Source organism: Pleuronectes platessa, chromosome 2, assembly GCF_947347685.1.
Source record: "Pleuronectes platessa chromosome 2, fPlePla1.1, whole genome shotgun sequence".
NCBI classification, from domain to species: Eukaryota; Metazoa; Chordata; class Actinopteri; order Pleuronectiformes; family Pleuronectidae; genus Pleuronectes; species Pleuronectes platessa.
Genome location: NC_070627.1, coordinates 15398896 through 15425230, shown reverse-complemented (window position 1 = coordinate 15425230; position 26335 = coordinate 15398896). Strand labels below are relative to the sequence as shown.

The 26335-nt window shown below is 41.3% G+C and overlaps 2 protein-coding genes across 2 annotated transcripts; one reads left to right on the top strand and one right to left on the bottom strand.

Moving 5' to 3' along the window:
- Positions 1-7531: 7531 nt before the first annotated feature.
- Positions 7532-16968, bottom strand: si:ch211-157b11.8 (fibroleukin). Its single transcript, XM_053438390.1, has 8 exons — positions 16613-16968; positions 13311-13403; positions 11581-12154; positions 10761-10956; positions 10352-10429; positions 10155-10267; positions 9738-10000; positions 7532-8759 (listed from the first exon to the last, which is right to left on the bottom strand). Exons 3-8 carry the CDS (start codon positions 11848-11850, stop codon positions 8417-8419), a joined length of 1263 nt encoding a protein of 420 aa, XP_053294365.1. The 5' UTR covers positions 11851-12154; positions 13311-13403; positions 16613-16968; the 3' UTR covers positions 7532-8416.
- LOC128454836 (ras-related protein rab7) lies at positions 16232-24479 on the top strand. Its single transcript, XM_053438402.1, has 6 exons — positions 16232-16600; positions 20126-20188; positions 20726-20852; positions 21381-21599; positions 22888-23016; positions 23114-24479. Exons 2-6 carry the CDS (start codon positions 20136-20138, stop codon positions 23207-23209), a joined length of 624 nt encoding a protein of 207 aa, XP_053294377.1. The 5' UTR covers positions 16232-16600; positions 20126-20135; the 3' UTR covers positions 23210-24479.
- Positions 24480-26335: the final 1856 nt, after the last annotated feature.

The following is a 26335-nucleotide window of genomic DNA, read 5'->3' as shown; positions in this document are numbered from 1 at the left end:
TGCTGATGGTCTCCAGGGTAACACAGATAACAGCGCAGTCATTTTCCATATCTTACAGTCTATTATATTCAAGGATTAGTTCTCCTTCCCCGAAAAGGTCAAACATAAAGTCAAGCCAGCCAGGAGTGCTCCTCCTCCTTCTCCTCTTCCTCCTCCTCATCCACCTTCCTCCTACACTGACAGAGCTTTTCCCATTTTTTCCCATTATCTATTAAAACCAGTGTGATGACCTTTGCTGACACGATGCTTTGATAGATGCAAACCTCCCCACAGCAGACAACAGACGTCCCTGCATCGCCTTTAATATTCTCATGTGGACCTCTGTGTGCGACTTCAACATTGATTTCCTCTGGTGTTATCTCCTCTGCTGGGTATTCGCTGTGTTTGTATTATCCATCTTAAATCATATCATCTCTTTTGTCCGCCATGACCCAAATATTGCTTTCTCTTGACTCAAGACACAAAAACAAAGATAAGATGATACAGAGTCACATCAGTAGCACATGTAGGGATGTACAGTACCTCAGGCCGCGGTGCATTTCAAATCATTTGAGAGAGTCAGGGATTGTCAGCGGCCTCATTCACAAAATATCCTATAAGGTCAAGTGTAGCCTCTTACTGCTTGATTTAGGAGACACATGTCAGCCCTTCAGTAACTTTAAGACTCATGTTTTCACTTCAAGGCAAATTCACAAAGCACTTAAGTTACACAGAAGTTAGCGCTGAGTGCTCGTCAGTCCCTGAGACCTGCTTGTCAGTTGGATTCTCTATTGATGCACATCACATCAGTGTTTTGAAAAAGATCCAACAATAATGGACTCATAAAAAGTATTTTGTTATGTAGATTATATAATATTCAAACAAAACGTTTAATCTAATTAAATTTTCATTTGATTTAATTATTTTTTTAATGGTTTTTCATTAAATTTACTTTATTTTTTTTAAATTAAACTAATTCACAACTTTTTATTCAGTTTAATATAAGTCTTGATTTAACTCAATTCAAACAATTTTATTTAAATGAGATTTAATCAATTTTTGTAACTATTCTGAAAAATTCTAAATGCAATTCAAATGTAATTCAATTTCTGTTTGGATTTCATTTAATTCAAATTTCAATCTTTAATTTCCCCTTTTCATCTAATGTTATTTAATTTAAACTATCACAATCTAGTTTTATTTTAAACCTTTTGCTCCATTTAGGACCACTGAGGGTGAGGCGAGACACGTCGCTTGATGTTGGAATAAACAGACGGACAGCGACACCTGGTGGAGGAGAGCAGGTCTCTTCGTTCTTCTTCATCCCTTTTCAAGTATGTTAATTTCCTGTTTAAATCACGTTTGATTCATGCAACTCGAAATTAACAACCTGATTTGGCTCTAATGTGAGACTTGTAATTCACAGGACTACAGTTTTTTTCTGCTCCTAATAAGTCTGAATCACTATTTACAGGCAAATATTTTACTTTTACTCCATGACATGCATTTGAAAATTTTAGATTCACATTCAAATCAATACACAATATAATATAAATCTAATAATGATGTATTATTATTTGTGGAAATAACACAGGATAATATCTTATTGATTGACAAATTGAATAATTAGATGGTACATCAATGAATCATTTTAATTTCCAATAAATAATAAAATATATAATCCTCTGAAATGTGCACTTCCACATAATATGTCCCTCATTTCCTCTTTTATGTTTCATGCTAATACATAGTAATTTTATCAAAGTAAGATTTAAAATACATAACTTTTATTATGAAAGGTCAAATTATACAGGACAAATACATTGTTTATACTTTGGTGCATCAGCTTCCTGTTACAGGTGGTTTACACACATCTCCCTGGAGTTGACTTGATCTCTACTTTCACAGTGTATCGTCTGGACAAGGCTTTTTCAGCCATTAGAGGTCAAAGGTTCATTATCTGACTTCCTGTCTGGAGAGCAGCAGGAAGTGAAAGTTTACATGTTGTCACTGACAACCTGTCCATCAAACTCTGTGACACTGGAGCTGTCCAGGGAGTTTCAGAATTTCAAACACTGCCACCACAAACTGCTTTTATTTAGTCTTTGCTTGAGGTTCCAGTTCCTGTGTGTGCAATTGTGTGTGCAGGTCTGCCCTGAATTTCATGACATGAATTTCAATAGTTGTTCAGACATTTCAGTCAGGATAAAAGTGTTGGACTGACTGACTGACATGCATCACTGGATGGCCCCAAGCCTATTTAAAGTAAAAAGAAAATGAGCTGAGATGGATAACGTCTCTTATTTATCTCGGTGTTTCTGTGTGTCAGTCAGGAAGTTTCATCCGTGTGTCACAGAGGAGGTTGTGTGACAGTGATGACCCCGACCTCCAGACACATTCACACCTAAGATTGCAAAGAGTTTATAAAACAAAATCTGTGTGCTTCATAGTGTTCTGTATGTTAGAGTGTGTACCTAGGTGTGTACACATTTTGTGTCATGTTTTTGTGTGTCTCTCTGCTCAATCTGTGTCTGATCCTCAGTGACTGTGAATGTTTGAATACCCTGCTGCTTTACGTAAGGCTGATCCTGCCACACACACACACACACACACACACACATACACACATAGAACAGCATCCCATTCGTAGAGAAATTGTGTGTGTGTGTGTCTGTTTTGTCACTCTGCCACAACTCTCTGCAGGTGCAAGACAGAGGAGAAGAGAAACACAGCTGACCATCAGTCTGCTTTACCACATCCTCTGTACTCCACCCTCACATGCATGAAAAACACACTCTTCTCTCCTCATGTTTCATAACTGTATTTACTGTGTCTGTGGGTTAATTAATTGTCAAAACATCTCCTGGTATTTTCTGTGGATTACTATGAGCTGCTTCTGGCCTCCGGCTGGTTTCTTTCATATGTGGGTAGGTATTATCAGTTTAGATAATTCTTCTTATTTGAGAAATTCCTTTCCTATCGCTATCAGACTGACAGCGTGGTGGATTAGAGCTGGAACAGTCAACAGCAGAGACGCTGATGTGACTGTTAACTCTCCTCTGTCAATCAAACATCGACAGAGAGACAGGAATATGCCAAAGTAAAACCAGAAACAAAACCACCACAAAGAAATGCAACTGAAACAATTACAACTTCAAAGTCCCACAAAAGGACCACACTACAGAGAGACTCAAAACTGCTACAAAGAGACACAAAGCTACCGTAAGAAATGCAGCCACATAATTTTCATTGGGCGCTGCACCGTAACAAGATGCAGCACGGTTCCAAACTCGAATCCTGGTTCTTTCTGAGTGGAGTGTGGATGTTCCCAGTATGATTTCTCCACAGCTAACCGAGCTAACCGGACATTGTTGTGCTTTCAACAGAACTGTTTATCCCGAGCTAGTCCAAATGCAATTTTTTTTTCTTTGGGTGATGATGACCTCCTTGGCTGAGGTAATCAATTACATCGAAAATATAAACTTGATGTGCTGTTTATTGTTTAAAAACGTAAAAAATATACTTTCATTTAAACTGTAATGCATTTGATATATTAGGAATTTACAAAAAGAGATGGAAATTCTGGGTGAGAAAACCTTTTATCTTTAGTTCTTTATCATATTGAAGGCTTCAGTTTTTCCAGAGAAAAGTGGCGGCTGCAGTGAACACAGTCCTGAGCCTGTAGTCGTTTCCCTGGGCCTACTCTTCACCATCCTCACCTCAGATGTGAGAGGTCATTCAGGGTCACGCCTGTAATGTTGCTGCTCAGTCCAAGTGTGCAGTCTGATTTGATGTCTCACTTTAGGTAACCCATTTAGGAGCTGCCAGAGGAGAATATCAGCTGTAATAGATTCTATAGATTCAATAGAATGAGAATAAATGCATTCAGGGTCACACACAGCACAGCCCCGGGGGCTTCCTCCCCCCTCCCTATGAAACCTCCGCCATCTTGTGCAGGTTTAGAAACGATGAGAGATGGAGCGAGGCCTGCCACATGGCCTCTGTGTCCTCCCTCCCCTCCTCCCCCCAGCTCCTCACCACATCAGGATACACTTGTTCTTGGTGAATTCCGGTTTCAAACGGAACGCTGCGTCTGCTCTGCTTTTCAGCGTTGCCAGTATTAAGAGCAAGCACAAGCTGTCTCTCAGTGGCCCTGCGGTCAGGCAGGGGGAGCCTCCAACGGCCCGTTATACTCGCACACCTTTAAAACCATCACCCACTCCTGCTTCCTCCCCCTGGGCCTTCCTCACCCCTGACAGTCCCCCAGTTCACGGCCTTATCACCATCAGAGCAGATTAATGAATGAAAGGTTCTTTCCACTGCAAACCGCTGAGTTCAGCCCGTCCTCACGCCTTTTCACACTGTCATATGATCAAATCATTTTCTTCTGCTGACACACCTCTGTTGAACCTCACATGTTGTTTGTTAAAATCCCACTTTAAAACTTTATTTTTAATATTATAAACACAGTCTTTAAAATTTCTCAAACTGTGCTCACTGTAGACGGTTTCTGCCCTTTGACCTCTAACCTCAACAGTTGTGCCCCTACTGTGGAAAGAGACACACTGCAATCCATTGTCTTTTTGTTTTAGGTTTATTGATTTGAAATCAAATATATTAAACCCGTCATGTTTTCAGTGGCTCCTTGATATGGTTTGAAAGAAATGGCACATATCAGGGTTGGACATCACAGCCACCAACAGAAATCACATTGTACTGAAACATTGAGGCTTTAATACACAGACCTATGACATCATCAACACAGCAGGTTTAAACTCTGTGTTTGACCCATTTACTGTCTCGGACTGTTTATTTTCAAATAGAACACAATATCTATTGTTCGGTCATTTCTATAACTTTTTTTACTGGACTGTTTTGTTTGAGACTGAATCAAAGTTTCTCATGGGGAAGGAAGAGCCAGCAAGGCAAAGTTTCCTCTTTGCTAAACAACATTGCCCCCTGCTGTTAATCAGATAAATCTCTGAGCCACAGTTTAATTTGTTCTAAGAAGCTTTGAGCAGCAAACTTGTGCAGTTAAATAAAATTCTGCACTGTAATTCATTTTTTTTTACACAGGTTCAGCTTGTATCGCAGCTAAATCCGGAACTTATACTTATACTAAAAATGACAGTAGAGTCTTACTCTGCAACTACACATGATACTGTCCCTATATACCCAGACTCAGACTGATTAATTGAGCAGTATAGCTAATCATAATTTAAAAAGATGGATTGATAATGCCAGAGTAGATTATTTGAAAAACTTGGTTTCAGTTGCCATTTGGAGACCTGATCATACATCCACATATGAATAGATTATCCTAAATCTTGATGGAAGGATGAAATACGGCTCAAGGAAGAAGCCATTAAATGTCGGTGCATCATTTTGAGATAAGGCGTTATTCAACATGTTCCTGGACTTCTCAAAGAATAAATTTTGATGACAAAAGAATCAGACATACGTAGGGTCTGATATTTAATTAAATGGTGGTTTCATAAAGGGCCTTGTTGGAGCGATGAACTTCTGTGAACTGTGTAAATCTGTAAGAACTATGTTTCTGTGATTATCATAACCTTTCAAACCTGATAAGACTTATTTCATGTGTGTCTCTGAGGGTGAAGAGGTTGCTGGCATGTTAATGTCTGTTTGCGGATCAACAAAGTTTTATAATGCAAATAAATGTAGGCTTATGTTTTCAATCCTGTGGCATGCAGAAATAAATGACAGAGGGCTCAGAGGAACCTCCCTCCGAGGAGCCCTCACTGTGCTCCTCGGAGGGATGTGCACAGCTAACCGCTGGCCAGGCTGGGGCTTCCGGCCCTGGGGCAGCAGCGGCTACCGGTACCCCTCACACCCTGCAGCAGCACCACTATCACCCACTGCAGACACTGTGCCAGGATACTGTGGTGACACAACCCTGAGCCCATGTTCCTCCCTTGTCAACAAGACTGATGGAAGCAGTGAGGAGGAGGAGGAGAGGAGAGAAGAAGAGGACACAACGACTAATGATATTTAACAAGACAACAGTTCAGAGTTTGAAGAACATTCTGGGAGATAATGTGATAATTAGGGCGTGCATTAAAGAGAATGAATTAGAGAATCAGTGAAAGTAAAGGAAGAGGCAGGAACAGAGTCAAAAGTCATTTATTTCAGTTATCAGTGATAACTGAAGGTGAAAATCTTCTTTTAGGCATTTGAAAGCTTTATTATACAATTCACTTCAGTATCTCTCAAAGACAAAACTTTCATATGGACCAACAGGACCTTTGCCAGGATCTAAATGAAAGTTTATGTCAGCTGAAGGCAACTGGTAAGATAACTAAAAACAGATACCTTCAGCTGACTCGAAGCTTCATACTCAGCCTCTCCAATATGATCAGTACCCACCAGGGGGCAGAATATGGAGCCTTTCACCTTTTAACCTTGCGTTGTTTTCCCCAGAAATACAACAAAACACACACAAGGACACACATTCAAAATCAAAAGGGTAATCTGATATGTATAATAGCATATATGGGTGACTGATCTTGATTACTTTTGGTTGTGTGTGTGTGTGTGTTTGTGTGTTTGTGTGTGTGTAAACAGGGAAAGGGTTAAAGGAGATTGTGGTTGCATAACAATAATTAAGGCGGCACCATCAAACAGCCATTTTATTCCAAAATTGTTTTAATGAAGTCAAGCTAATCGTGCACCTCTATGTGCTGACAAAAGCCCTTCAGTATCCTGTGTGATGTGTGTGTGTGTGTGTGTGCATGCACATGAATACAAGGATGTCATAGAGTGTGTATAAGTGGTGTATGTGAAATACCGTAGGTGCTCGAGAGTCTGTTCAATGTGTGTGTGTGTCTGTGTGTTTAGGCCACTGGTTAATATTAGAAACACTGCTTGTTGGAGCGACTGACAGCTTATGATGTACACTGCTAAAATAGGTGCAGCCATTTACATACACACACACACACACAGACACACACACACACCACTTCTGCACGAGCCAACCTCAGCACTCACACACCAACATTCAACTCCCAGAAGTCTTTGTGAATCCAGAGGGAGCTGCCTGTAGGACGCCAATGTGAAAAAGCAGGGGAGGCTGTGTGTGTGTTTCTGTCTGTGTGTGTGTCTGACTTGATGGTGGGCAGAGGGTGGGTCCTTAGAGTAAATGTTAATAGGATGAACCTCGCAGGGGTCAGCATCAGTGTGTCTGAGCAACAGTGTGTCTGAGCATCCGTGTGTCTCAGCTCCTGGGAAAGTGGTGGGGTGAGATAAGTGGTTTCCCCTTGTATCTGTTGACTGTCAAACCATGAGCCCCCCCCCCTGTCTTTTGCATGAATGACACAGTGAGGGAACAGTGTATCACCCCCCCTTTCAGTCCCCCTCTGCAGCATCACAATGACCTCTTGACTTCAGGAAGTTAATAACCCTGACTAAAATACATTGACTTGGCAGGTGGTGGCATAAACACATTCCAAAATCCAGCCATTTACATAATATGTTTTATTTCCTTTATTGTGCTGTATGTGCCTATGCAGCATTGCAATAAATCCATCATCTATATAGAAACAACATCTGTATGTATATGCGGGCCTCACTGGGCACTGATTGAGTCACACGGTTATGTTTTTATATGCAATAAAGAATCGGTAAATGTAGAAAAACAACAGTAACAGCTACAGCAATTTCAATATATATTTCTTTGTTTGTCTGACATGGCGTTATCACAGACTGTTCTAAAAGATGGACGACATGTCTCCACTTCCTCCCGCTGTCAAGAAATATATTTCCAAATGACCCAGATACAAACGCTGCCATCATGCACATGTGGAGCAGTAGCACCAGGGACTGGAGGTCGAGGTCCCACCAATCCATGCGTTAGACTAATCGTGAGTGAATCTCAGCTGTCATTCACAAGGTCCCCTATCCCCCCCGTTTTTAAATCATTAAATAACTCTAGCACTTTAACAATCATCAGTGTGATAAGAACTACCTAAAATGACTGAAAACATCTTTGAGAAAAAAAAATGTTTTGTCTATTTAGTTTGGTCGATGGTGGTAGGGTCTATGACCTATACTGCAGCCAACCACCAGGTGGCGATTGAGACACTTTGGCTTCACTTTAGGGGATATATCGTCATATCGTCCATCTTTATGTACAGTCTATGGAGTAGCCCCATAGTTAACAGAAGTATAATTTAATGTGGGGGAATAGGCTCAAACTGTCTGCAAGTGAACATGAAATATTGTTTAAACATTTTCTTAAGTATATTTTCTTGAATCTTTTAGCTGCCGTCTACATAGGTTTTAAAGGCGACACGAAAGCTGCTCTAAACACAGTGATGTCCAAGCTGTAACTCTATATCTCACATCTGTTCATCAACTGTGACTGACATGATCATTAAAGTCGGTTGTGCCACTTATTTTCAGTCGAGTCATGTTAGGTTTAGGACCTCCCCACAAAGTTCCTAGGTCTCGTTTTCATCTCCACCCTCTTGAAGGAGTAGCGTTCTCCAGTCCGTCCGTCTGTCAGGATGTACCACGTCCCCCAGTAGATACCGTTGGTCACCCCACTGTAGCGCCCACGGTAGTACCGTCCATTCAGGTTGGCCGCCAGGCAGGCATCGAACCACCAGCCTGTGCCGTAGTACTGACCACAGTTTCCTGCTGCGTAGCGGTCATGATCCCGGTCAGCGGTGCTGAAGGATCTGCCGTCGTGGTTGTAGCGTTTGCTGTAACTCAAGGCGTTGCCTGCATCTCCAGAGTATTCACGAGCTGTCAGACGATACCTGGATGGAAAAAAAGTAACACATGACGCATTTGTCTTGATGAGTGTACAGTTGAACCAAGCGGACAAAGACATACTTAACCTATACACAACCGACTCTAGTGGTATAATATCACATTCAATTAAGTGTCAGGGTGTGAAAAAGGTTTGGTTTAGCTAGTTTGATTTTGCAATGCAATAAAAGATTACATTTTAATAGGTCGATGAAGCTGCGTGTTTTACTATTAATGTGGTCAAAACAAATGTTTATTGGATACTGCAACAACATCATATTTTTTCTAAAGTTAAAGCACTTTAGTATTTTTGTGGTTATTTGACAAACACAATCAAACTTAAACCCTACAACATGACAACATGACTGCTCCCATAAGTGAAGCCCTATCGCCACTGTTGCCCCCTGTGGGCTGGCTGTAGTGCAGGTCATAAGTCCTGCCTCCTCTGTGTTAGTGAATGGTACAGGGACCAAACTAAAACCTCTGTATACACGTAAAATAGATTTTTCTCAAAGACAGTTTCTGTCATTTTATATAGTTCACTGATGAATGTCCAACTGTTCCTATTTCCAGTTAGTTTGGTTTAGAAAGTTTTTTGATGCATTAAAAATGGGTTGAAACGTTGTGATTGACAACCGAGAATGATGGTGGCGTGCATATATCAGCAGGACCTTGTTACCGCAGCTTCGCACTATGGTCAGGACTGTCCAGACTTAAAAGTAAAAAGCACAAGTTGGCATCACCCGTATCTGGGAGAGTTTGGCTTTATTTTTATTTACAATGAGCTGGAAGTAGAGACACTTTGTCAATATATATATATTTATCTATAAAAAATTATAAAATGATTAAAAACTACCTGGATTAGTTTTACTGATTTAGTCACGATGGTTCTTAAGGAATGTTTAAGATATAAAGACACAGTTTCATGGCTTTGATTTAACTCCTTCCATCTGTCTATAAGTGTGTGTTGGTGCAGTGTGCGTCACCTCTGTGCCTCTGAGGCTACTTTGAAATTGTTGTAGGTAGCTTGACGTTTCTGTTGGTGCCAGTCCTCCAGCTCAATCCGGAGCTGGTGTTGGCCGACGGAGGTGAGGGCGGTCAGCGCTGCGTTCCCCAGCCAGTGCTCTCCCTGCGGACTCCCAAAGCCCTCGCGGTATTCCTGCCATGTCCTGTTGAAGTTCAGCGAACCGTCCCGCCGATTCTGGATCACCGTCCAACCACCGCCCGCCGTCTCCATGTCACATTTAGCCTGAGCCATAACAAAGACTTTGATATTATAAAGCCTAGATTTTGCTGATCCACAGATGGCTTAGACATCTCTAAAAGAAGCAGAGCAGTAGACGTGTGTATGTGGTGGGTTGGGGGGGGCTGTGTGTGTGCGTTTATGAGTGTATCTGACATACCTCCAGTGCCGGCCTGTGCAGGTCAGGCTGAATGGTGTAGATTCCACTGTCTTTGATGCCGAGCCTGTAAATCTCTGCACAGCCCTGAGGATGTAACCTCTCCAAAGGGGAAACTGAGAAACACACACAGGACATTTTCTATCCCAACTTATTCGTTCACATTAACTGGATCATGTGACCACACCTCCAGTCCATACCTGTCGGTGGGTGTTGTGTGATGCTCTTCAGGAACAGCAGCAGGTCTTTCTCCCCCTCTCTCCCCACTGCTGCACTTTCTGTGAGTCCAGAGAGAGATCAGGTTTTTCAGTGAGACACATCACGCTGTCGTCAGGCTCAGGAAACAAATGCTTTGTCTTTATTTACTGTGGAGGGAGCACCCTGTTTGTTTGATTACTCTTTAAAGCTTTTTTCACATTGTGAGTTTTTCTCATCCCTTTCTGTGCAGTTAAATTCCTATGCACTCACCTATGACCGACACTTAGCAGGCCTCATTGAGGTTCTGTTTACTATGTGTGGGGGAGTGAGCATGCTGGCATTTGTGTGTGAGTGTGTGTGTGTGTGTGTGTGTGTGTGCAGAGGTGGGGATTATAAATGTGTACGACTCACCTAGTCGTTTGGCCATCACCCCAAGGGCCTGGCTGTGACAGTGGAGGTCACACTCTGTCAGCACAGCTGCCATTAGAGCCAGAATGGCTCCCAGAGAGTTGCTCTCCTGGCCCCCGTGGCTCCAGGCCCCTCCTGTTTCCTGGAGAGAGTGCATGCAGCGCTGCAGCTGAACGAGACGCTCTTTGACACCTCCAGTCTGCAAAGACAACCTCCGGAGGGTTAAATACTGTCTATTCCTCCTTATTCTTCAGTGAAATGTTATATCTATAAATGTTGAGGGAAAAAGTTACAGAGAGGTTCAACTGTGCATTTGCATGGTTGTGCATCATTGACATGTCAGAGGCTTACAGCTGAGGGGCCTGTTCTGTGTCACTCCTAATCCGTCTCTTTACACTTACATCAGCCATTGTGACCGTGTCCCTCCCGCACCTGTTGCTGCATGAGCTCAGCACAACCATATGATGAGGACATTTTTAAAGGAGACCTAATTTTATCCCTTCTGTGACTGTCATTGCTGACTGTCATTGCTCCATGGCTGTTAGTTGGTGCCAAGTTTAGTGTGCCGCCTGTCCCATGAGAGAGGACCTGCTGGCCTGTGCCTGATATTCCGCCGTTAAGTCATTGTTGGCACACATGAATGAACAGAGCGGAGGGTCAGCTCTGCTCTCTGCCTCGTCTTGTCTATCAGACCCATGTCACTCTTACGAGACTGAGAAACATCTGATTGAAAAATGCTTTACTTACTTTTGAAATACTTTGAAAATATTTTATAATTGAGAAAATTGCATAACTGGACCTCCCAACCTTTGATGCCACTTACCTTAGGCTGAACCTGGGGGGACTCGGGCCTGTGCTCCGACCGCCGTGGAGCGTCTGAGATGGCTGGAAGTGCAACCCCCATGCGAGAGCCTGCTGTCCCAGTCTGACCCTCACAGGCCCCACTGCCCACTCCTGCCCCTGCCCCAGGTGGCATGGGTGCAGCCACCAGACTGTCCCTGCAAGGAGGGTGTGTGCAGGCCGGGGATGCATCTAAAGACAGCAGGGTGCCCACATACAGTGATAGCATACCAAGAGAACCAAAAGGAATCATGGGAAAATTAATCTCTGGAGCAGTAGTACTGCCTGCCTCTCTCCAAGCTGTTTGTCCTTTTGTTTTTGTAGATTCTCTGCTTTTCTTTCAATCTCAGTAAGTGCCTCTTCAGGTGGAAAGTGTGTCCTCTTCTTTTGGCTCCAGATCTTTCTGTTGCCGTCTTCTTTCTATTGCTTTCCTTTCTTCCTCACTGCTCGTCCTCCTCTTTCTCCTGCTCCTCTCTGTAAGTGAGGTTGCTTTGGCTCAGATTCCTAGATAACTGCGGCACTCTTTGCTGTCTGACACGGACCAATGCACCCACCCCCTGATGCACGCACGCACACACACACACACACACACACACACACACACACACACACACACACACGTTTGCACATCTATATTAGTGAGGACACTCATTGACATAATGCTTTCTCAAGCCCCCTACCCTAACTTTAAGCATACAAAATAAATGCCTTATCCTGACCTGAACATAATTCTCAACCTTACCCTAAAACTCAAGCCCTCAAACAGCTCATTAAAAGTGGGTCGGAGAGTGACAACCAGCCAAATTGTCTTCACTTTGTAGGTTGTAGGATGCAAATGGTCCTCACAAAGATATCTGTATGACTACACACACACACGCACACACACAGTGGCAAACAATCTGTCCATCTCTTCAACTCATCTCCTTCGCTCTCTTTTTGACTCCCATACAGCCACAAGGTCACACATACGTACACACACACACACACACACACACACACACACACACACACACACAAACATATGCACACCTCAAGTGTGGACAGAACTGCTGCAATTTGTCTTGATGTAAAAGTATGAATGCCCTTTACAGATTGACACAGTTTATTTCTGCATTAATGTTTTATTCCTCTCCAGTAGCATGAACTCATCCCGGACAGACACTGAACACCTCATAGCTTCAACCATCAAGGTGCTTCAGTGACAGTGTTTGCAGAGATGAAATGCAGCAGATGCTTCAAATATGTGGCTCCTTCCTTCCTCCCCTTTTGCCGTTTTCACGTCCTTTTGTAACGCCAGTGTTTGTGTTTACAAACTGAGTTCCAAAGAGACCATAAAGACTTGACATTCAATAGGTGCAAGACAGAAGGAATTCCTCCATAAACACCAGAGTCGTCCCAGTCATAAGGGCTCTGCACAGGCACACTCCCAGTAACAAGGAGGACAAACATATAGACACATGTGAACATGTAAAAGAAGGAAATCAAGATGAGAACTATGTTACGTTCAGATAATGTCCTAATACGAAGCCGATGGCAGCTCAGCTTTGTTATTTAAAGATTGAGGATTTAAAGGAAGGGATGGGAGCCAATTTTAATGTTCCTATTTTAACATAATGGTTCACGGGTGGAAGTGAAAGGTTTGAGCAGCTATCCTTATTAGGACTGACCAAAATCTTAAATTTAACCTTAACCTAACAACAACTTACATCTTACCTCCAGACTTAATGAGTATTTGCTTCATTGGCACTGTGGTCCCCATGAGATCTACTGGTCCTGACAAGGTCAGTGTACGTGCTGGAAAAGGTCCTAAAGAGGCAACAAAAATGAGTACATGCAAACACACCTATCTCTTGTATTTACTGTGTCTGTGTGTTAATTAATTGTCAAACCCTCTCCTGGTATTTGCTGTGGATTACGATTTGCAGCGTTAGTTTCTTTCAAGTGTGTTTGTGTCTGTAAGTATAATCAGATTAGATAATCCTTTGATTTGAGAAATGGAGTCTGCCTGATCAGCATTTTCAATCTCGTCACTTTACCTTTCATTATTCTCTCCTTCCCATTCACATCAGACTGGCAGTGATGTGGATTAAAATGAAAACAGTCATCAGCAGAGACTCTGACTACAGAGGCAAACCGATGTGAAGCATTATCACCAGATATTTTCTCCAACATGAAGGTTTTGATCTCTTCTTATGGTCATAAACACACACACACACACACACACACACACATACAAACACACACACACACACACCAAGTCTTAAAACCAAGTCTTAACCCTTTAGCACTTTGAAAAAGTGAGGACCACCAAAAATGTCCTCACTTTTCCGAAAATGTTATAAGGTCTATGCTCACAATGGTTTTCACAAATACATTAGTACAAGTACACACACACACAGGTCTCAGGTGTGTCCCAACCTCAATTGTGTAGTCACCTTTCAAATTAAATTCAAAATTCTAATTTGTATGGCCCATAATCACAAATTGCCTCATGGGACAAAACATACTTTAACCCTCGGCAAGAGTAAGGAAAAACTATCCTCAAAAAAAATTATTCTTAGAGGATCCCTCACCTAGGTTGGACAGAATAGCAATAGATGTCACGTATTGCTGAGCAATTCAACAAAATAACAGTATTCATGTCAGTAATGGTTGCGATTTTTTCTATTGCACAAGATAAATAAAGACAGTAATTGTTGATCATACATTTATTTAAGTGGATGACTCATCTATTCTTGAACACTCTCTCCTATACCTTCATGCAAAACATGAAGGTATAGGACAGAGTTTGGGACAACTGCTTCGCTTGGTCCACTCATTTAAAATAAGCTGACAGTGCTCTCTAGTGGTGAACTATTGCATCTTTCCCTTTTGACAGTGATTCAGCACAATGAAGCGTCACATTCATAACGTGCTGTTGGTCATATGAAGATGAAAAAGCGTCACTAGTGTGTGTGTGTGTGTGGGGGGGGTTATGTGCTCTCACACAGGAGGATGGCCAGTTTCTTAAAGTCCTTTGAAGAGGTTTTATATTTTGGCTGTTAGAGATTCACACCCCTCAACACGACAGAATGAGTTCTTTAATAGCTATTGGATTAATTTCAATATCAAAATTTGTATGGAAGTATAAACAGTTGGATAAAAGATGTGTAAAATATTAATCTGCACTCGTCTAGTCTTATCGGTTATACAGATTGCATACGGTATAGCTAGTCCTCATTCAAATTTGATATATGTCTATAGCTGCATTTAATAGTTGGAATGTCAATGGTGAATTTCTATTCTCTTTACTTCTTAGAAATGAATATGTTTTTTTAATAGGAAGGGATTAAACCAAAAGATATAGCCTCTATCACATTATAAAAAATCTGATTGACCTGTTTTGAGTGCCCCGCCCCCCTCACCCCCGAGCCCCAGCTCCCCAGCGCAGCCCTGCAGTGGGAGCAGTGGGAGCTTGAGCTGGCGCAGCAGCAGCATCCTTCCACACTGTTGAGTCAACGTTTAGAGGTGTCCTGGGGGTCCTTGTTTATGCGGCCACTTAAATGTCTGCGGGTAGCAGCAGCGAGCTAACGCTAGCCGGGCTACACTGGCCCGGTTAGCTCGTCCAGGATATATCGAGACTCCCTACATGGGCATGGTGTGACTATGACGTTTATTTCGGTCGTAATCCCATTCAACGCACTCTAGCGTATCGTTTCTGACATAGAGGCACCACATCACATCGCGGGAGTTGTTTTTTTCCAGAGTTTTTGGGATGGTAGACATGCCAGATACCCAAATTAACGTGTAGAAGCACTACAAAAGTGGAATTTACATTATATGTTGCCTTAAAAGGTTCAGTGTGTAGAACTTAGTGATATCTTGTGGTGAAGTGTCATGTTGTAGCTGAATAATGCCTATTTGCTGCATGTTTGTCTATTTGCTGCGTGTTTGTCTATTTGCTGCGCATTTCTTTATTTGGTGCGCATTTTTGTATTTGCTGCACATTTCTGTAATGTGTTGTGATGTGTTGTGAAATTGATGAAGATTTTTCTTACTTTGAAAGAGAACCCAGAAGGTGTTTGCTACTTTAAAAAAAAATAGCGGCCCCCTTAAAGAGGACCTGCTCCCGATGTAAATATTTCTGAATTTCTGAATCTCTTTTAAATCTCTATACTCTACTTTTATTGGTGCGCGTTCCCCTAGTTCTGATCTTACTCTCTATTTTAATAATTGTATAATGTTTTATTTGATCTTATTTTTTATCTTCTCTTATATGAAACATGTATGATTTCGTTTGCTTGCTCTATTGCTGTGTGATCTTCTTATTGTTTGTCTTCAATTTATCATTTTTAACTTGTAAAGCATCGCGTTACTTTGTTTTGATTAAGTTTGTACTTCTTCTTGCTCTTCTTTCAAACATGTCGATTAAATCATGAGGTGTTTTTCGCTGTCATCACTGTCAGTAAATAATATTATTTTTACTTATAAGCATAAGTTATCTTTTTTATTTACATACATACAATTGGCTTTTGTTGTTGTTGTTGTTCCTGTGATCATTTAACTTTATTCAGATGAGCAGAATGTTCTGTGACAGATGTTGTTTTCTGTAGTGCTGGTGGGCGGGGAACATTAAAGCAGCTGCGTGTTACGTAGGACGTAGAGGTATTGTTGGAGGAGGAAGTGAAAGGGGAAGAGAGCAGCAGCAGCAGCAGCAGCAGCGGGTCTCCAGGTCTCCAGGCAGAACAGCCTTCTTACAAAGTGCCAAATTGAATCATCTCAGTCTGCCTCCTCCGCTTACGACACGGTGTTTAAGTGGTCACACAAAGGGCGACTCTGTTTTTTACTAGCATCTGAACCGAGGTGTTGCCAAACTAACGCGAGCTAACGAGTTGAGTACCAGCGAGGAAGCTAGCTAGCTAACAGCCGTAACGCCTAGTTAGCCTCCGACGCTAGCTGCCCCCTGAACAACAACAGCCTGCTCCGGTGCTCAATTGTCCTCTCCGCTGTGGTACAGCCCCAAAGTAAGTTCTTACTTCCAGGTAACGTCATTCTGATCCCGTGGTGAACGTGAACTCTCTCGTTATGCGCTCGGGTTCCTGGTAATACAGCTGCGGCTAATGTCAATGGTGCTGCGGTGTTTTTCGAGAAGCTGGATTGCGAAAACGAGGCCTGTGGCTCCTCTGGCTGAGACGACGTCGATGCAACAAAGCTCCGTGAAGATGTGTCCTCTGTCAAATCTTGAGAGTGTGAAAGTTTGAAATACTAGAGTTTCCACGTAGCCCTCATGCTCTCAGTCAGAAGCTGCGGGAAGCACTCTGCCCTTCCACTGAAAACTCCAAGTGTCTGTGCTAGTCATGGTGAACGGTGGTTTTTCTTTTTTTGCGACATGTTGTTGTTGGCAGCGTTGTGTGTCTGTCGTTGTGTTTCCAGGATCACGGGACTTCTAGTTTCGGTTGTGACTCATGCATCTACATGTTTTCACTTTGTTTAAACAAAGGTATTTGATGAGGTGGCTCCAACGCCTATTACCTGTACCAACGCGTTGGGTTGAAATGACACCGGTGTTGTTGACGTCCAAACTGAGAAGTCCTAATGTCCTAACCTTGCACCGCCCCCCCCCCCCCCCCCCTTGTCTCTTGCACCTCTTTCCTGGGATTCAGTGTATAAATAGTGAGATGGGTCCCTGCTCTGTGATTTAGATTTTAACTAAATGCGTTCAGCTTCAGTTTGAGCTCTTCCCTTATCCCATGAGGTGACATGTCTGATTCTTAATATTATCAGTATGTTATTTATATTATCATGAGGTTCCTGCTGGCATGGTCAGCGTGTCTCTGTTTAAAAATTGTCCACAGTTAAACATGTCGCTTAAGCGGCGGCATTAAACCAAACCATCTTCCAGTTGGGTCTCGTAGTGGTGCACTTAAATGTTTAAAGTCGAATTAGCCGGTTTTTGTGTAAGCTCTTGTGGAAATCACAGTTTTTCTGTCTTTCTCATAATACAGCTCTGTAATATGAAGGCAGAGTTGTATGATGGTGTGGGTTTACAGAAACATTTGGCTTCACGACATACTAGAAACGGTTAGTGCTCTAATGAGTTATTCTATAGAGGTTGACAGAGCATTGAGCAACAACTGAACTCAGCTGTCCCAATCTATATTTAGTCCCTGGTTTGTTTGTGACTGTTAGTGTGCTTGCATCATACACAATGTATCATTTACAGTTGTTTATCAGCTGAAATCGAGTAAACAAGTAAATTTTACCTAGCACCTATTTAATTGTGCAGGATTAAAGTAAACTCATTCATTTAGTATTTCTATTAACTTGCAAATGCTGTACATATTCTTCTTCATCTGTATTCAGTTTGTCACAAAATTATCATATTCATATCAGTCACATTTTCCAGTTAACATTGATGTAGCAATGATGATAATATGAATCAGTTAGTTTCGTGAGAGACCTCCACCCGATTCCAAACTGAGTCTCCTGTCAAAGACTATAATGTCGTTCAGGAGTCTGTGTCTAACACTCTGTTGTCTGTGAGACGATCAAGATGTGCGATGAGTTAACTCTGTTGTCATGTGACTGTGGTGTGAGCATGCCCAGACTTCAGTGATGTGCTGCTGCTCTTGCTCCTGTCAGCTCGCTTTCACAGAATGGTAGTCACTGGAGTGCTGTGCTTATTCCACCCAGAAAGGATCCAAGTGTACTTTACAGCTCTTGATGGGAACTGAAGAAGGGTTTGTGCTTCATAGGCTGAAGTTTAGAATTTTGGACTGATCTAACACATTTATTTTCTTTAACAATTATCCCTTGTCAGACTTCAGTCTTTCTGATTCCAGCATATGTGACAGCTATGATTCAGGTTATCTGTGTTTTTTCTGTTCATTCAGCTTAGGGGCCGAAGTCTCACGTCTCATAATGTTAGGGAACACCCGAACTTACGTGTCGTTCAGATAGGAAGTGGTCAAGTTTTCTTTTAGACTGTTGTGTAACAGCTTATTGCGCTTCACAAAAACCGATGGAAGTAATCATTTAATTTCCTTAAGGCCAGTCACAGAACTTGTGATTAAAGAGACGTTTGTTAAGAAACATTATAGACACCTGGGTAGCTACACATTGATTTCTTCGACAGTTCCAGTATTTTTTTTTACAGCAAAATATGAATATATTTTTTTGGTCCACTTCTCAATAGCTGTATCCTTTTCATACAAACTGAATACGTTTGGTTCTTGGAAAAAATGTCTGTTTGGGATATTTAACAAGGTATTTATCACAATGTTTTGACCTTTTGGGGACCAAACAGTAGGCCTGTTAATCAAGAAAAATATTGGAGAATAATCATCAATGAAAAATGTAATTATTTATTGCAGCCCTTAGTTATTAACACATGTGATTTTCCTTAGTCCCATGTAAGATCTCCTTCATTGTAGTAGGGAAACACTGCATCTTATGCCCTTCAGACATTCACTACTGCAGCCACCCTCGCTGACAGCATGCACACGGATGTTAACTAAGGATAATGCAGACTGCTATGTAATCAAGGTTTATTGCTGAAAATCCCTCAGGACGGGGACAGTGGTTAAGCAAATCAGTTTCATTAATATACAAACTTAAGAGAATAATCAATGCAGAGTAAGTTTATGTAACTTCTATATTTATAAAAATATCCATATCCATATCGTTACTACTACCAACAACTTCTTGTTGAAACATGGTCTAATGCATTTTTAAAGAATTGTAATGTGATAAGCTCACTTTTGCATTTGACAAAAAGTCTTCATGCTTAATCAATTTGATAAAAGGAAAAGATGCACATTACTTTTCACAGCTGCATTCGAGTTTTCAGAAATTACACAGATTTCGTAATGAACATTTCCTACAGTTCTGAATCGAACATTGACACAACATGTATATTGTTGCTTAGTAAGAGACGCTAGAATTGAGGAAATATTTTTTTTACAGATGAAGATGCCAAAGTTGTTCCTCATTCTTTGATATATTAGTTTTTGATCACTACATTTGAAGGCATGACATAGTGAGAGCTCAGTACAATTTTAGATTTACATTCACTAAAATGTAATATGAAAACTCAGACAGTAGGGCTTTATTGAAATGCACTTGAGAGTGTCCCCTAACTCATGGTGTGTATGCTGCTGTAAGTGTAGTGTACCGTCTGTAGAGTGTTCAGAGATCATCAACACATGTAGTAGCTGGTCTGCACACTGAATGGGAGATCAGCAGAAAATGTCAGATGTGTCACTCGGTTTGGAAGAGTCCATTCTTAAGGAGGTGACTTCCTGTGGTGTGTAAGAGGGGAAAGAGAAAGAATGATGTGGTTCTCGTGATTTGTCCAGCAGCTGAGAAAGCACATGACTGGAATAAATGGTATTCTCACCTAATTGGTCCATGGGCAAGAAGCTCTACACGCAAATTTGTAGACTAATGTTTTCCAACGGCATTTCTCTGCTCTGAGTCATTAGTTTGTGACAATATATATTAGTGTAAAGTAGAACTTACTAAACATGTTACTGTTTTTCTCTCTGCAGCTGCTGAAAAATGACATCCAGGAAGAAAGTGCTCCTGAAAGTCATCATCCTGGGAGATTCTGGGTGAGTCCCAACGTGTCATATTTGACGTCAATCATCGGTTATTAATGTTCTAAAATAGCTTTGTGGGAAACCACCTAAATGCCAGGCTGTCATTTAAGTTTGGAGTTAAATAATCTGCTTAAATCAGTCTGTATTAAGATGACTTCCTTGTTGGCAGGAGTTATGATTGTGACACAAACTGTATCCAGGCAGAATGAGGCCTCTGCGCTTCACCAATGCAGCTTTACCGTTTTTCCACCATTTGCAGAATTACCAGACATGATCACTTCCGTTACAATACTTATGTTATTAAAATGCTTAGTACTGCACTGGGTTGTCTTAGAAACATGCATTTGGTTGCGTTTGGCTATTTTGACATTGAGTGCTCTCTGAAAAGCTCAACATGCATAACATGGTACAGAGAGTAAATAGGGTCTTGATTACATCCAAAGTCATTTGGCTCTATTTCGTCAGTCAACGTGTACCCTGGTTCATTTCTTCTCCTATTCTACCACCTACAGTGTCTGTTATTCTGTTGTCTACTCTGTCGTTGCTCAGTGTTGGAAAGACCTCCCTCATGAACCAGTACGTGAACAAGAAGTTCAGTAACCAGTACAAAGCTACAATAGGAGCAGACTTCCTGACGAAAGAGGTGATGGTGGATGACCGGCTCGTTACAATGCAGGTGCGGCATAGTTACAACTAATAATAATAATAATAATAATAATAACAACAATAACAACAACTTTGGTTTATATAGCACCTTTACAGATACCAAAGGCTTGTATATAAAGTTTGAAAAATGAAACAGACCAAGCACAAAATCTATTTTCAGGAAACTATAGCTTGGGATAATGAAACCTTACTGGTTAAAAGCCGGAAGAGAACTTAAGGAGTTATTTTATGAACCGGTTTTTTAAAAGTGGCCAGAGATTGGGGGGGGGGGGATTGCACATCTCTGCCAGGAGTGAGTTGGCAGGTTGGTGCAAAGCCCGGCAAGCAGACCTGTATATCAGGATTGTAGGTTCCGGGATGAAGTGCAGGGGAGGAGGTCAGCGAGGTACTGGGGCAATGAATCATTAAATAATTTAAGGATTTAAACAGCAGCAATCCTTTTAGATTATCATCATATTGCTGTTTTTGTTTCCATCTTGTCCTCACTCCTGTAATCCTCTCCAGTTATAAGAATTGTTGTCTTTCTATTTTTGTCTAGATATGGGACACAGCTGGCCAGGAGAGGTTCCAGTCCTTGGGTGTTGCGTTCTACCGTGGCGCAGACTGCTGCGTTCTGGTGTTCGATGTGACTGCACCCAATACGTTCAAGACCCTCGACAGCTGGAGGGATGAGTTCCTGATCCAGGCCAGCCCCAGGGACCCGGAGAACTTCCCCTTTGTGGTTCTAGGCAACAAGATCGACCTGGAGAATAGACAGGTTGGTATGAGTAGATAGTGCCTCCAATGATGGTCACATTTTAAATCCTGACCTATCCTCCATTGCATTCTCCATATGTCAGACCTCCAAGCTCAGGCCCAGGCCTTGTGGGCGTGGTTCAGCTGTGAACAGGCATATGGAGCCACATTGAGGGTTTTAGTGCTTTTGAAACACTTCTTGCTGCAGAGCGTGAATATGGCTGATGCTCTTAAATAACTGAATTGACATCAGCTTCAGGATATGTCACATGGCTCATATTGTAAATGTAGGGTTATCAAGTGGATCATTGGAATGTGGCTAAAAAAATATAGTTATTTGTGAAATTGTTCGATCTGACAGGAAGCCAACGAAGCCTATTTTCTGTTGTTCTTGACTGCCTTTTCTGATGTCTTTGTTTTGTTTTACTGATGCTGGATCATTCAGCTGGGACTTCTACATTCACTTCACACTCATTGAGGTGTGCTCCACCTTTATGATGTTGTCCATTACTCCTGTCGTGGCTGAGTGGAGTGGTAGATTTTACATATAGAATAAATAATAAAATTCAGATCTAGAGCAGAATGTAGAAGTTGTGCTGGTGCACACGATTCAAGAGTGAGGTTCACATGTGTGTGATAGAGGATGGCATAGAAAACGGCTGTGTTGTGTTTCTTAGCAACCTAGTTATTTGTCTGTGTTTGTCGGCTGCTGTTGAGTTTGTGTCGTTTATACACCATGGCTTTTTCTGCTGCTTAATTTCGCTGTTAATTCTGCAAGAAATGACTAGCTGTTTAATTTATGTAGCTTAATTTTGCTCCATAAAATGCATTGACATCTGCCGTCATGTTAATTAGTAGATTTGTATGTATCGATTTATCAGTTGTGTGGATAGGCAGCAAAGTGGGCTATTTTGGGTGGCTTTCGGTGCCGTTTGAAAGAATACTCTAAGACTTTGAGGTATTCTTTCATAGTTTTATCATCATTTTTAGAACTATGTAACACTCCCTCCATTCCCCTTTTACTGTATTTTTTAAGACTACATTCCAAGTTAATCACTTTGTCATTTTTTACACCCGTAATTTCACTCATGCTTGAGTACATTTTCTTGCTTATATGTTGTCAATGTAACCCTTTAATGCTCCCAATCCCTTTTTGATTTTAAGCATGAAAAATAGTAAATATGCATAGTAACATTCAGATTGACATTACAGGCTTAATTAAAAATTTGTTTTTTATTGAATCACTTAATGTAAAGTTTACTGATTTAAGCTTTCTATAATGATAATTCTCTTCCTCTTCATACACACAGGTAACCACCAAAAGAGCTCAGGCTTGGTGTCAGAGTAAGAACAACATCCCCTACTTTGAGACAAGTGCCAAAGAAGCCATAAATGTAGAACAGGCATTCCAGACAATTGCACGTAATGCCCTCAAACAGGTGAGTCACGCTACTTAAAAACGAAAATGATAAATGAGTTGGTGTCATGTCCTTTTATTTTTCTACATTACTTATGTCTGTCTCTTGATCCTCACAGGAGACAGAAGTGGAGCTGTATAATGAATTCCCAGAGCCCATAAAACTGGATAGGAACGACAGAGCTAAACCTTCTGCAGAAATCTGCAGCTGCTAAAGGACAACTCGGACCATCTTCTCACTTGGCTTTCTGAACCACCCTGTCACCGGTCACATCACCTGCACCTTGCTCCAAGGGAAAGTACTTCCCTGCTGGTCTTCCTTCTTCACACCTCTGTTCATTCCATCAACACAACCCCACACAAAGTACGCTGCACATGGATGTACCCCACACCCACTGCCCACTTAGCACACAAATTATTACACTAGCGTACTCGCTGCAAAATCCATTGCTCAACGATCACATGAAAAGAATGACACCCCATCTGACCTCACGGTCCCTGACTTGGTAGCGAGTGATCTCCAAATGTTTGCCTGTGGCCCCTGATTCTCACACACAGGGGCCCGAGGGAGCTATGCTTAAACACTGCAATTGGGAACTCTGGAAGGACTGGCTGATGCTCTGTAGTGTGAGACGATGTTGGCTAGTGTCGGCATTCCAAGTATCTTAGTCTCACAGTCTGTTTTCTATTTGCTTTATATTGCCTGTCTTTCAACAAATTACATTTGTGTGTGTATATATATAAATATGTTTTTCCTCAATTGGCTGATAATATTTCTGAAGCCAATCTGAAATATACTTCTTTTTTTTTCTTCTGCACTTTCTATTATGTTCTTGTCTTTTAAATGTTATAGAGGGATGACTGATTTTGGGCAACGTCGGCTACACACCTTCAAATGATCCCTGTTCATTCTCCTTGTCCAATACACACTGAGAATCTGTTTGGTGATTGTTTTGCCTTGACAAGGTTTGTGGGTTTACAACTGCCTCACCGAGCGGAAATATTCCTGAGAAGAAATGTTGGAGCTAATGATGCAGTCACAGTGTAAAACATGGATTAATTCTTAATATATTCATATTTTCCTTTTATGTAACATTACTTGTACCGCTTCTATTACTGCTGTATGTGTTTACATCCTTCATCAGACATCTTTCAATGCTATGGAATTACAGGTCGTGTCACCAACACACACAGACACAAATACATCTGCCTCTGTCATGTCTTTGTTATCGCTGTTCTCTCTATCTGCTTGTAGCTCAGGTCGGCTAAGTACTTAATATTTTTAATGGATTGTGTATTACGGTGTATAGACAATAAAGGTAAAAGGCTGATGGACTGAACAGAAATCGATGTTCTCTCTCCATTTAAAGAAAAAAAAATCCAACGTTTTGCCCTGCTATTACTCCTTATAGACGAATATCACTTCGATGCCAATGATGTAGTCATACTAAATTGGGATGTCAAATAATAAAACTCTTGAATATATCTGTGTATGACTTTGTGTGTCAATGTGGTCAATTTCTTGCATGTCCTTACTGCATCCAGGCTTTTCCTAGCATGAGATGCACTTACTTTTCTCTGCATTTGTGTTGGATTTGAGACGTGGGTTATGTCGGATGGAATGTTAGGATGAGCTGGTAAATTCTTCTACAAAGGGGGTTTTACTTAGATTCGCTAATTTGACATCTCAAGAGGTGGAGGACCACTTTACATCTCTTAAATTTGGAGGCCATCACAAACTCAGATGTTGTCCAAACTTACCCCATTGCTCTATACTCAAATGAACTAATAATAAATGGAGCTGTTCAGTTCAGGATTATGATCATAGGTCAGCAGTTCGGAGCCGGTTGGATAATGCAGAGTGGATTTTCAAAGTACTGCCTGCTCATGGCGAATCAGTAGATGGTGCTATGACCCTGAATTAATATTGACATATTGAGCTGTTCAGGCTTGGACTCTTATCATGTGAAAGAGGTTTGGTGGTGATAGGTCAATGCGCAGTGGAGTTATGACAACATTGTGTACTTTGGCGAAGGATGATCCTTGGCCGCACCTCAAAGTTAACACGGTTTGAGGAAATGTCACAATTCTGACCATGGACCTATGACATGTCTCAGCTCATTTGAGCTGTATATTGTTAAACAGCCAGGAGCAGTTCATCAATGTATAAAACATGTCACTTTCTGTAGCCAGCAGGTGGCACTGTGATTTTAAGCCATTCTCTGTAGATGTCTTTTCATAATGCCACTTGAGACTTCTTGGTTTGTCTGGTCATCGCCTGGGCTATGATTTTTGTGAAGATCAGACAAAGGGAAACCTAGAGGCGGCGTTCCAGGGGGCGCTGTTGACTCCCGAATACAAAAATATCAGTAGGCCTTGAATATCCTGCAAAGTTTCATGATGTTTTTAGCATGTCTAGGCCCTGAAAAAGCCCAACAAAAGGAATTAATAATAATAGTAAAAATCCTTACAATTTCAATCGGGGCCTAAATAGAACACGCTCACACAATATGTAGACTTCTGTTGGACCCACATTTTTGCATGTGACAGCAGGAAAAGCACAGATGTGTTTAATAAAGAACGCAGGCTGCATTCCACCCAGGGGAATTTGTTACACCTCTTTTCTCTCAGCCATAACAAATCAAAAAGGTCTGCCATGCAAAAGGTCTGTTCTCATGCCTGTTCAGGGAAATACACTGCAGCAGCCACCACCCAGTGTACAGACACATTTCCTTCACCGCACTGTGAGAGCAAACAGTCGGGGCAGTAGCCAGGACGTGATGCAGTACTGAGGTCATAAGTAAGAACTACCGCTCAAATAAATTTAAAATTAACCTGGTGTGCTCTAGGGAATTCCAATTTATTTTTCATTGTGGTAAATGTTTAATAATAATAACATTTTAAAGTGCAAGCAGATCATCATCAGCAAAATAAAATAACATCAGTTTTAAAATGGAAAAGGTAAAAACAAGTCGATGCATAAAAACTGAAACCATGATATGTGAAAACAAAACTAGATAAATTAACACTCACACAAAATCAGGATAAAAAAGAATGTGGGAATAAATCCAAAATCTGTTAATTTCTGGATTTCTTAGAGTGAGACTGATATTCAGTACATTCATAGTTTGAGAGGTCCTGAACACAAGCATATCAGTCTCTCTCTGAACTTATTGAGTAAAGTGTTTTTATAGTACTTTGAAGTATCCTGAAATGTTATTTTCCACAGTGAAATTGTTGGACTTTACTTTTAAAAATTGTAAACAGTGAAAATGTTGGATTTTACTTTGAAAAATCTCCAAATATATTCAGTAAAAATCATTGATATTCCCGTATGTAGG

Coding starts and splice junctions, on each gene's coding strand:
- si:ch211-157b11.8 (XM_053438390.1), bottom strand. CDS start 11,850: ATGATTCCTTTTGGTTCTCTTGGTATGCTATCACTGTATGTGGGCACC. Junction 10,268..10,351: donor CACACAACACCCACCGACAG/GTATGGACTGGA, acceptor TGTGTTTCTCAG/TTTCCCCTTTGGAGAGGTTA. Junction 8,760..9,737: donor GTAGCCTCAGAGGCACAGAG/GTGACGCACACT, acceptor TTTTCCATCCAG/GTATCGTCTGACAGCTCGTG.
- LOC128454836 (XM_053438402.1), top strand. CDS start 20,136: ATGACATCCAGGAAGAAAGTGCTCCTGAAAGTCATCATCCTGGGAGAT. Junction 21,600..22,887: donor TCGACCTGGAGAATAGACAG/GTTGGTATGAGT, acceptor TCATACACACAG/GTAACCACCAAAAGAGCTCA. Junction 23,017..23,113: donor CACGTAATGCCCTCAAACAG/GTGAGTCACGCT, acceptor TGATCCTCACAG/GAGACAGAAGTGGAGCTGTA.